Here is a 12,799-nt window from a genome sequence, read left to right on the forward strand (position 1 = left end):
CATATACATACAACTGGTCAAAAACAGAAGTAAGTATGAAATATTAGTCAAGTCTTTATTTGTTATCGACAACTTACCAACAGTGAAGAGCATGTTGTGTTTATCTGAAAGCAGGAGACGAACAGCAACGTCTCCTTTGAAAGTTACACTCCAGTGTTTCTTGCTCTCCTGCGGTTTTGGTTCTTGGTTTTGCACCAATTTCAAAGAGTCCCTCAAGTCTTCTTTGAATGTTTTGAAATCTTTCACAATGGTCAAGCACTTAAGGTGGAGGTTGGGGCTCCACTGACCTTCCACCAGATCCTGCAGTTGAATATTGGAGACCCCATTTTCGAACTCGCATCTCGTCAGTTTCACATAACAAAACATGGTGGCCATTTCTTCCGCCCTCTGACAGATAAAATGTCCTTGGAATGGTACAACATCCGCCATTTTAAATCCAGAAATAACAAGTCCAAGCTTGGCACTGTTCTTCTCAACTGATATTGCGTCGATTCGACTCATTAGACAGATATCGTTCTCTGCGAGGGTGAATATGTTCACATTGGTCAACGTCATGTTGATGGACAATTTGCTATCAGTGAGTTTCGGTGGAGGTGGTTTGGGACGGACAATTATCCTCTTATATTTATTGTAGTCGTTGTAGCAGTCCAGAAGTAGCAGGATAGTTCGGGCTACGTTGGGTCCCCACTCGGCTCGAAGACAGTCCAGCATTGCTTCTATCTTGGTGGAATTATGGGCTTGGGAGCCCCACTTGAGCAGAGCCACCCCCACGAAGAAGCCCGTGCCCCAGGAGTGGTGCCTCTTGAGGGGCGCATCCCCCCCGCCTGCCTGCAGCCAGGCCGAATCCACCAGCAGTTCGGTGCTCCAGTGGCGCATGCCGAGGACGAGGCGAGGAAGGGTGGCCCGGTAGCCGGCCCCGCGAGTCTCGCTGAGCTGGTCCAGCTTAACTTTGAGGCCGGTGCAGGCGAGGGTGGCGTGGTGGCCTCCCTTCCGCACCCCCAGTGTAACCCCCCATAGCTCGGCGCAGCCCTGTACCACGCAACAGCTGCAGAGTTCTTCCAGCCATGCAGGGACAACTTCGGTTTCTAAAAATTGAAATACACATGAGCCAGTCAGCATGCAGTAAGAGGAAAGCATATAAACTTATTGATAGGTTATACTTACGATTTTCTTTTTCCATTGGTAAAACCTCTGGGACTAGATCCAAGTCTCGCGGTGCAAAGGTGTTTGTCCACCACTTGTATACATCATCATGATTATAGCATAGATTCAGGACATTCACTATGAGGTAGAGATTAAGTACTTCTTTCTCCAGCTGAAACAAGTTTTGCACTCCATTAGGGCGGGAATATTAGGGCATGGGAACATTAGATTTATGAATTTGCATCAAAATAAACTTACCTTAGCGTCTAGCTTCAATTTATTCAAGAACAGTAGTTTCTCCTTGTTACTGTTAATCTTAAATTGGTCCATCTGGAAGGCCAGGTACACCTGAGGTAGGCGAGGAGGAGAAGTGCTTTCAGCCGGAGAATCCAAGTCATCACCTATGTTTGCCTGACTTGCTGAGAAGCGCGCATTCACCTGCATTCGCCCGCAAACACACAAAGTTCAACTTAAAAACCATTATTGCAATACAAATAATAACATTCATGTTTATGGATTGTTCAATAAATTAACCTGGAGACTATGGAGAGATGAGCAGAAGTCGGTGCGGCTGTTGTCCCTGACTCCCGTGATGCAGGTTGAAGAAACTTTTAAGCTGAAATTCTGAACAAAATGCGCCACAATTAATAAAGTGGACTTGTGTTAGTTATTCTGGTGAGTTCTGGGAAGGTAAAAGGTATGAGGGTACAATTATCTACATATTTTTTAATCTTTGAATACCGCATAAGAGTCCTAACTCCTCCCAATTGAAAGGAAAGGAGATGGGGAAGAGAAAGGTTGGGAAGTACCTGACTATTTAAATCTGGTTACCAAACATGGTTAAAGCCATTTCGATTCTGAATAGTGGTCTTTCAACAGGGTGATACTGAGAGTTACCTTTGGTATGATGGGGGCTATCCTGTGGAAGAGGGGGTCGGGGCTGGGGGCAGGCGGGGGCGCCGGGGGCCTAGTGGGACCGGGCCGAGAAGCTCTGCTCCGCTCCTGGACAAACTTGTAAATCCCCTCGTTCAGGGTGGCAGTGGAGTTAGTGATGCTGCAGTGGACTTTCTAAACACAAAGTATTCAACTTTCCGAAAGAATTCATTGTTTAGAGCAAGGCTGCCCAACCTTTTTAACAGTTGGGCAAAATTGACAATTTCAAAGTCACTGGCGGGCCACTGACTAATGACGGTTCCTATTTGTATTACATAAGCTTTTTAATGTCTTGTTTTATACAATAAACAAATAAACATTTATGTCGTATTTATAAATTTTATGTCGTTTATTAAAATAATAAAATAAATAGCATCTACTGCCAAATAACGAAACAATTTTTTTGTGTAAGAAAAATCTAAATCCAAGTAATTGGTACAATCAATGTGATTTCTGACGTTGTTTTGTTTTAATAATTCTCCTATGTTAGGAGTCAGTTCAGATATTGACAGTAACTACAAATCAGACATATGTTGCTCAGTTAGAGATGTGCGGTATTTATTTTTTACAAAATTAAGATTAGAAAAAACTTTTCACAAACATATGTTGATCCAAAACTATTTAAAAATTGAAACGCCAGTCTTCCTTAGGCGCCAATTTCCAGAAATCTCCAAATTCTTCTGAAGAAGTTTGTGACTTTTAAAATATTTTTGCTGCAAAAAGGTTTTTCAGTGAAGAATGATTTTGCAGTTCAGTGAGTTCCAACTGGATATTGGCAGGATAACTAATTATTTCAGTCAAACTGATTGTGAAAGGATTAAAAAAAAATTGTAAATTTTGTTTTTTACTTTCAAACGACTATAATAAGCATCTAATTTTAGCTTCGTACTTTATGGTGACAGTATTGAGCTTCTCTTTCAAATCTTTGAGTATGGGAAAAGGATCAATAATTTCGTTGGCTAAACATTGTCGGAAGTGAACAATCTTTGCCTTGTAATTTGGGATTTAAAATATTGAGATACTTAATGTCAACAAGAAATGCAAGATCACTCAACCAGTACTTATTTTTGAGTAAACCACTTTCCAAAGGTAACGCCTCTTTTTCTTCTAAAAATACCAACACCTGCTCTCTCGAGATGAAGAAATGTTTTAAAATGTAGCCCCTTGAAAGCCATCACACAGCGCAATACAGTTGTAACTCTCCAAATTCGCTGATTTCTTCTTCAAATAAAACTCTGAATTGAGGTCTGTGAAGAGCTTTTGAACGTATGCAATTTATGCAGCGTACTACTAGCTCCATTATATCATTCACTTTATGTCCTTTGCACACAACGCCTCCTGGTGGACGATGCAATGATACGAAAATATTTTTCGATCCAAGTAATTTTCAAATTAGCGGGTATTTTGAAAATGGTTCACGCGGGCCACTTATAATTCGTTCACGGGCCACAATGTGGCCCGCGGGCCTGGCGTTGGGCAGCCTTGTTTTAGAGCAAGCTTCCAAAGTCATTTACTTAAATTCCCAAATAAAAAAATCCTCTAATAAGAATTCTGAGTAAACTCAAAAATTATCTCTTCAGAAAATCTTTTCTATGCTTAACATGTTATGCCGCTTTTCAGAACATTCTATGTTTATTTTTAAGTCTAAATTTACTTTCATTTAAGTTATTTTCCAGCTGTAAACGATGAGGTGATAAGGCGATGCAACTCGGTATGTAAGATTCAGAATCAGGCAACTGATACTTTTATTAATATACTGGTAGAACAAGAACCGTGACCCACCTCCACATTGAGCGGCGCCCCCACCACAAGCGTGACGTCCAGGGTGAGGCCGAAGGACACCTCGGCCAAGCAGGTCTGCTGCGGGTGCTCGGGGTGGCGGCGCAGCAGCTTGGCACGCACATCGCACAGGGCCGCCGCCAGTTGCAGGCCGGGGCCCGCGCCCGCACCGCCCGCACTCGCCCCGCCCATCACACCGTGGCACAGCCAGCCGCCCGCGCCTCCGCCCAGCACCATGATGGACAGGTTGTGCACCCTTACCGAGAGAAACTAAAACAAATTTATGATACTCGTTCTTCCTACTTCTGGTGCCCTCTCCTTAATGGAGGTTTGGCTATCATGAGGGCAACACTGCGGAACTGCAATCGTACCAGTCACATCATTTTCGGTAGCTATGGGAACTGTCTGATATAAGTTGACCGTAAAATTATAGGGTATGCAAAGTAGTAGGAAGATAAAATTAAATATTTTAAATACAGCAAAAAAAAAATTATCCAAAAATGCTCCGGTACCACAAAATTTGAACAGCTTTTCCTGTATGGAGTACTTAGATCAATTTGACTGTTTGCAATTTAATTTCCATCTTGAGCAATGAAGCATTGAAATTTCGATTTAACAGTAAAAAAAATAAGAGAAAATCATATGATTCATTCCATATTTTTCAATAGTTCAATACAGCGTTGAAACGGTAAGTAAGTTAGAACATTATAGGTACGTGTTTGACCAGTCTCTCGCTTGTACTACTTGTGCTAGTTTCCAGACACCGTGCATAAAATAAACACTATAATACCTGAGCGAAAATGACAACAGCCGTCGGCAACTTCATGTCTCTGAAGTCCAGAATGTCTCGTTTGATCCTGTCCAGCTGTTGTGCGGCCTCTTTGAGCAGCTGGTCGGGGGACGCGGAGGGCGGGGGACGCAGCGCCGCCACGAAGCCCTGTCTGGACAGCGGCACCCGCTCCACCACATCCTTGTTGACTCGCACGTCGCGTATCACCACTGACACCAGCTTGCCGACCTCTGAGTTGAAGAGGGAGCTGTGCAGGCTGACCTCCTCAACGTGCTGGGTAAATAAATGTATTTAAAAAATGATAATATCTTAGTAATTATTCTAATTACCTATAAGGATGAGATATAATCAAAACAAAACATTAAGTGAAGAAAAAGAACAAACAATACCTATAATAATAACTTAACATCATTTGTTTAGTGCAGATTTGTGTCATTTCACTTCAAGTGCGCTTTACAATGATTTAGTAAACCCATTTAGTAGTCTTGTTTAAAAATATTCAAGCTCCCCAATACTGTTCTCAAAGAGATTTACATGGTCTTTATAGTAAGGTAGCGATATGACACGTGGGTGGCTGAGTTGACATCGTGTTTGGGCCCCACCCAGGCCTATTGTGTTCAATTCCTCGGGTGGCTAAGTCCTCCGTCACAACACAAGCAACATTTTCCGCTTACTGTGGTGGTAGTAGGATATTTTCAAATATTGTCAGGTTATTCGTAACCCGAGAATGTTTGTCTTTCTTTAATAAAAAAAAAGATAATATGGAACATAAAAGCCACATCGGAGTTTAAATTTTAAAAAGGCAGTTAATACAATATTTTACAAATAAATTTATCAAAATGTTAAAACTACACAGGATACCATGACGCATCTACTCAACTGAACTAATAACAGCTTACATTGTACTATCCAGACATAATATAAAAAGGCTAAATAAAAAATACAAAACGTTCTATGTTTATTTACCCGTAAAAGTTTAATAATGCTATAAATATTGTCAGATCTACGACAGGGCTACACTTGGACCTAATTTGAACTGATATTAATTATTATTACCAATAAACTAGTAATCATGTAAAAATAAAAACAAGAAGTAAGAACGCTGAAAAGGTACAAATCAAAATAAGTACCTTTTCAGCATTCAGAACACAAGTATTGTGTTTTTTGGACATCTTGTAAAACTTACCACAGAATATCCATTTTTAACGATGTTTACATCTTTCAGAATAAACTTTGGGATGACGATCCTTCCCACCTTTAATTCCACCTTATACCTCCTTTTGAAGAGCCAAGCCAATAACTGCGGTATGAGCCTGCGAGAAAGAAAACAAATTATAAATAGCCAATGAGGTTAAATACGGTGCAAATGGGTAAATAAGGGTGCAAATATGTTTCGTAGACAAGGGAGGGATTACTTACCATGATATGGTGCAGTAAATTAATATTACTACAATACATAAAACGACTAATGGATTCATCACTTCATTGTACACAAAATGGTATTTGTAAACAGAAAATGCAGAAAACAGATAAACCGTAACAGCCGTGACAGCTACAGTGACGTCAAAACTGAATGACGTTTATCGAAAGTATTGCCAGCTGGAAAAATTGTACCGAAACCGCTACTTTGAAAGTAAGAACAAAAATAAACCTTGAATAATATAATAAAAAACATTGTTTTCTTAGATCGTTATGTACCTACTACTTTTGTGAATGTTGTGTTATTTATTTTACTCTGCATGTTTTTCATTTTAGTATAAGGGTGCGTGGTTAATTTATGGTATAAGGCAAGGCTGCCCAACCTTTTTAACAGTTGGGCCAAATTGACGATTTTGAATCACTGGCGGGCCACTGAATACCTGACGGTTCCTATTTCCATGGGGGGGGGGGGGTTGTTAGAGAATTTCTATAAAACATAATTCCTCACAAAAAAAATTCAAAACAATTTTTCGAATTCCATGGGGGGGGGGTGGCTACAAGATTCCATTTCGGACGCAAAAAATACTATATCAAAACCGGTGTATTTTTGTATAAAAAGTAAGTTCAACAGGTTAGATTTTTTCGTCGCTGATTCTCGGTCTGAGTAGCCCAAATAGCGATACCTTTTCAAATTGGCGGATTGGCGGGTTTTTTGAAAATGGTTCACGCGGGCCACTTATCATTCGTTCGCGGGCCACATTATGGCCCGCGGGCCTGGGGTTGGGCAGCCTTGGTATAAGGGGTATAAGGTGTAAGCCAAAGCATTGTAGGTTATTTATATGAAACGATTAGTGACCGAAGTTTCTTACTGTTAACAAAATTACTGATAAGAAAAAAACACATATTTGATTAGAAAAAGCATTTTAAAAAACTGCTGCCTACCTTTTTTGTCGATGAATATTATTATTTTTTTTTCATTCTAACACCGTTTAGTTCATATCTATAACTATGTCGTTAAGAGAGACTACGATTTCTATTAGACCATAAGAGCTGTCCGAAAAGCGAACAAATTGATTCTACGGATAGTAACTGTTTGTACAAAAATTAGTCTTGGAGTTAAATTAGAAACCTGCGTTCGTGATGTTTCGGATCACGTTAGGCTTTACTCGAGGGATTATTCGGATCACGTTAGGATTTACTCGAATGATGTTTCGGATCACGGTAGGCATTACTCAAGTGATGTTTCGGATAACGTTAGGTTTTACGTTCGTGATGTTTCGGATCACGTTAGACTTTACTCGAGTGATGTTTCGGATCACGTTAGGCTTTACTCAAGTGATGTTTCGGATCACCTTAGGTTTTACGTTCGTGATGTTTCGGATCACGTTAGACTTTACTCGAGTGATGTTTCGGATCACGTTAGGCTTTACTCAAGTGATGTTTCGGATCACCTTAGGTTTTACGTTCGTGATGTTTCGGATCACGTTAGACTTTACTCGAGTGATGTTTCGGATCACGTTAGGCATTACTCAAGTGATGTTTCGGATAACGTTAGGTTTTACGTTCGTGATGTTTCGGATCACGTTAGACTTTACTCGAGTGATGTTTCGGATCACGTTAGGCTTTACTCAAGTGATATTTCGGATCACCTTAGGTTTTACGTTCGTGATGTTTCGGATCACGTTAGACTTTATTCCAGTGATGTTTCGGATCATGTTGGGCTTTATTCCAGTGATGTTTCGGATCATGTTAGGCTTTACTCAAATGATTTATTAAATTTTCTGGAAAAAAATATATTTTGTAGATATTTACATGCATATGCAAGGAAATATAAAGAATGTATTTTATTTGTAATTTTTTAATGATATTTGATTAAAAAAAAATTATTGCAAATTTACAACACCATGTATTTAATAAAAAATAATATGAACAATTTACGTATGAAAAAAAAAATAAAAAACCAAAAAAAAAAATATCAAAACTAATAAGTGTACCGGAAAAATACGAGTTATTACATATAAGTATTGTATTATTGTATCTACTTACCTAAGAAAATCAAAATAATAACAGCAAAACCAAACTGTAATTCTAACCTCCAACCAATTTTCGAGAATCTTCACTTTGTTGAAGAAAAAGTGACATTTGACATTCGCGAAAGAAAAAAAAGGTGATGCCACTCGATAAAATATATTACCGTGAACTTGATAATTCTAAAACGGCATGCATTAAGTAGGTATACACCAAAGAGTTAAAGGTGGTTTGAACGGTATGTTGCAGTTTTACAACAGTATGCATTTAAGGGTTAAAAAGCTGTTAGATAACAGTAGTCGTCTTAGTTCAAAATTTAAAAAAATAATACTTTCAAATATTATTTAATTTTGTCAAAGTTTATTGCTTAAATAGTAATTAGTTTTTGTTCGGCTAGCATAAAGGTTATTAAAAACTATACTTGATTAGCTTACTACAGTAAGTAGTTCTAAGAACTTTTGTATTTTTGTAATTCCTTTAATCACGCTTATAGCGAACATTGCATTACTCATTCAATTGGTGTATTTTATGTCAATTTAGATATTATTTAACACTAACTAATGGACTCTCACATGTCTATAAAAACCTCTAATTTCAGGCTATACCACTGACGTCGGATTACTCTATACGGTATATATACATATAATATATATACAGGGATCAATCCTAGGACCGCTGTTATTTATACTTTTTATTAATACTGTTTCTAAATGTTTCATGCATTGTTTATTTCTCTTATACGCCGATGACATAAAAATATTTGCCATTGTTAGGAATTTAAATGATTGTCTGCTCATCCAACGAGACTTTAAGGTTCGAAGCGTTTTGCAATGAAAACAAAATTTACCTAAGTTACAACAAATGTAAACAAATAAGCTTCACTAAAAATCATAACGCTATTATACACAATTATTATATAGGCAACTATTAACTAGATCGTGTATACTGTATAATGGATCTTGGCGTACTTTTTGATTCCAAACTTCATTTCGATGCGCACATTAAAAACATTGTGAATAAAGCTTACTGCATTCTAGGCTTTGTTATCAGAAACAGCCGCGTATTTCGAAAACCTGAAACCTACCTTCTGCTTTACCCTGGTCCGTTCTCAATTTGAATACTGCACCTGCATATTATGGACTCCACTTTACGATATCTATGAAGAAAATATTGAAAGTATCCAGAAGAAATTTCTGCGTTACCTCAACCACAGAATGAGCGCACCTAAACGGGAATACACAAATATGCTCTCGAAATATAACGTCTCCACTCTTACTAACCGGCGAACTTAACTTGACCTAATGACCTTGTACAAAATCTGTAACAACTTTATCGACTGTCCTGGCTTACTCAATCTAATAAACTTTAAAATACCACCCAGAACGACGAGGCTTAACGACTTATTCCATATTAGCCGGACGCGCACAAATGCTGGTGTCAGGGATCTAATCAGAAGAATGTGCGAATTGTATAATAAAAACCAAAACCTGAAGGATTCATATTTGTTACGTATTTTTTGATACATATAGTACTTTTGGTAGGAAATTGAAGTCTGTTTTCCTATAAAAAAAAGAAAATGTGTACTTACTTCAACTTCATTCACTATACTCTTTAAGTACTTTTTTATGATTTATCTCTAAACTTATATAAAAAATATTTGTACAGTTTTATTTGACACTGAGCATTATCTATATACGAAATAATTTTCTTTTATACTTTTTCCTTATTTACATGTAAAAAAATATTTAAAATTGTTATCTACCAGTCAATCTGTGAGAAATAGTTAGGATGCAGGCGAATTCTCAAGTTATTGTTTTACAAAATTATCTTTTAATTACTGTCTGTATCTGTGTTTTCTCCTTAAATAAATAAGAAAAAACAAACGGACCTAAATGTAAAAAAAAGGAGTGCATACTTTTCGGCAACAAGAAAAATTGCAGCCTCAATACAGTGGCGTAGCTAGGTAACCAAGGGCCCTGGGGCAAATTAAAAAATGGGGCCCCACTGCTATGTAAACTGATTAGGTTTTATCAAATAAAAATATGAAATATACAAACACTTTAAAAATGCTAAGCTACTTAAGCTCTTTTTTGTGCACTGCAGACTGCAGGGCAGGTAATATAAATATTAAACAGTAACAACATAAATTACAATTAATACTTGGTGTAGGTTTGGCTAATAAAACGAAATAGAGAAGATTCAAGGGTTTATTATATAAAGGTCGGGCCTACCAACTGACTAAATAACCTTTATATTTACAATTTTTTCCTAGCTTTAGTTTTCGCAAAAGTATCAATGACTTCGTTTAAATCCAGGCTTAATGCGGTTTTGTTTTCAATTGCTATTAGCGGTAAATGTCGGAGTTGAGTTTGGCCCATCTTATTTCTTAAATAATTTTTATTATTTTTAATTTGCTAAATGACCTTTCAGCTGCTGCAGAAGTGACAGGAATTGTAAAGAATAATAACATTACTGTAAATACTTCCGTTAGGTCGCATTTGAGCACTACATATTTGCTCATTATTTCCGTATATAATTGGTGAACAGTCTCATCACACTGGCACATCATAGCCTAGAAACACTTCTTTTACTTCTATATCAATTGGCTGTCCATTTTCCGATCTGGTTATTACTGCATACCTCACAACAATGCTTAGCTGATCTACCTTCGATATGTCCTGTGTCGTATGCATTATGATGGCAAAAAACGGTGACGCTCTAATTTGTTCTAGTAGATGGGTTTCGAGTTTGGTCCCCAAGCTCTCAATCATTTCATTTTGAATTGTTGCACTCGTAGATCCTAAAAACATAAAAAACACAATTTCAAAAAAGTCAAGTCAAGTTAGACAGTTGATAATTATAAACAAAATAAAACAATAAAAAACTTAGAAATTATTATTATTACCTTTGGGCATATCCAAAGCTCTACAAAGGACAGAAAATTTCCGTGGTATCCTTCCTGACTTAAGTCTTCTTGATGTCCTCTCAAAGCCAAAGAACTCTTTGCCAGGGTAAGTATGATATCGCATAACCTTTGAAGAACCATTTTCCAAAATGATGCTTCTTTGCGAATTTCATTTTTAAGTTCCTTGTCGATAGTATTAGTATCGTTTTTTTCCCAAAATTCATACACAGCACATGCTTCCGAATGGCCACTCGAACAACTGTGTTGTTTAATTCTTTCTGATAAATGCTTCCAATCTCGAATTCCCGTACACCAAACATTAAATAAACGGGTCGCTTCTACGATTCGTTCTTAAGTTCAACAGCTCGGCTGTGGAACGAACTGCCGGCCTCTGTGTTTCCTCCCTCCTACAACATGGGACTCTTCAAGACCCATGTTCACTCCTTCCTCTCCACAAAAAGACCCTCCACACAGCATCCCCAAAGATGACATAGGCCCTGAGGGAAATTATTTTCTTCAGGGCCTTCTGTGTGGAGTAAATATAAAAAAAAAAATATTCCTTTGTGAAGCAAATAACCAGCAGTGTTGACAATAGGCAGCGTCTAGTATTTTGGAATAACACAACCAAAAACGATTAACTGGCCCATATTTAGAACACGAAAAGTAGTACAATCTTGAAAAACACCTATTGTTCTGGTTGATGTCTGTTGAAAAAGGTCCTGAAGGCTGTAAAGGCCCCATATCAAGTATTTGACGTTTTTCGTCATCACTTAATATTTTGTTTGTGAAGTTTCCCAAGTCATAAGATTTGTCGTATACATTTTCGAAAATGTATACGACAAATGTATACGATAAATGTAGAGGTCTGTGATTCCTCCAAGCCCTCCGCTCTTATGTGTGTCATGCAAACATCATCCACGTTCACATGATCGGCGGCGGAGGCATCTCCAACTGCAATAATTGTCGAATGCAGAAGGCTGACTAAAAAACTTGTCAATTTTGGGCAATTTTTGTTCACTATCTTCTCTTTCTTGGCGTTGTTTGCGTTTAAATGCACCACTGGGTTTCTTTATTTTATCCATATTTTAATACGCTACAAGTGTCGTTGGGAAATGACGCACATATGAGTAGTCTAATATCAAAACGTACTTATCTCCACGAACCAAATTTTTGGCAAAAGCAAGAAAACTGTTTCATAGCATTTAAGTATAATAAAGTAAAATTAAATGTTTTGTAAAAATTAAGGTAAAATAAAACATTTTAAATGCGTTTTTGAAATAAAAATCTGATAGATAATTAATTAGTTATTTAATATTTAAAAATGGACTTAGATACATTTTGATATTGAACCATGGATTTAGATACATTTTGAAAGTGAAGTCTTTGGATTTAGTCACATTTTGAAACTCATAAACTGTGTTTGATAATACTTCTCTGCCAGGGGTGTAGTGAAGAAATTACATCATTTGTATATGCATAGATGAAACAATTCATATTAACAAAAAAATAAAAGTCTTTTTAAAGCCAAACATTATTTATTTTAAAATACAGTATTACCTGCGGATAATAAAAATAGACCAATTTGTCTATCATTGAAGAAGAAGATAATAATAATAATCTAAACGAAAATATGAAAGAGAACAAGACACAGGAAAATAGAAAAAGATAATATCCCAATTTTTAGATTGGTGTCCGGAATGGTGTCCGGAAACTCGTAGTACAAGCCGGAAACTGGAGAATGTATACCACACGGGGAACCCAAATAAACATAAAGTTTTTTGATTTGAGCATTTTTATAAAAA

The 12,799-nt window shown here is 37.3% G+C and overlaps 1 protein-coding gene across 1 annotated transcript in view; it reads right to left on the bottom strand.

Annotated features, from left to right (window-relative positions):
- hob (bridge-like lipid transfer protein family member hobbit) overlaps nt 1–6,189 on the bottom strand; it is a 37,466-nt gene extending 31,277 nt beyond the window's left edge. The window contains exons 1-9 of the mRNA XM_089634299.1: nt 6,065–6,189; nt 5,832–5,958; nt 4,646–4,918; nt 3,859–4,125; nt 2,041–2,211; nt 1,678–1,767; nt 1,402–1,581; nt 1,165–1,315; nt 78–1,085 (exon numbers count right to left, since the gene is read on the bottom strand). Coding sequence (XP_089490425.1) covers nt 78–1,085; nt 1,165–1,315; nt 1,402–1,581; nt 1,678–1,767; nt 2,041–2,211; nt 3,859–4,125; nt 4,646–4,918; nt 5,832–5,958; nt 6,065–6,123 — 2,326 coding nt within the window. The 5' untranslated portion in view covers nt 6,124–6,189. The remainder of the gene's footprint in view (nt 1–77; nt 1,086–1,164; nt 1,316–1,401; nt 1,582–1,677; nt 1,768–2,040; nt 2,212–3,858; nt 4,126–4,645; nt 4,919–5,831; nt 5,959–6,064) is intronic.
- Nucleotides 6,190–12,799: the final 6,610 nt, after the last annotated feature.

The sequence above is a fragment of the Hesperophylax consimilis genome, chromosome 8 (genome assembly GCF_061612785.1).
Source record: "Hesperophylax consimilis isolate HC1 chromosome 8, BYU_Hcon_1.0, whole genome shotgun sequence".
Classification (NCBI taxonomy): Eukaryota; Metazoa; Arthropoda; class Insecta; order Trichoptera; family Limnephilidae; genus Hesperophylax; species Hesperophylax consimilis.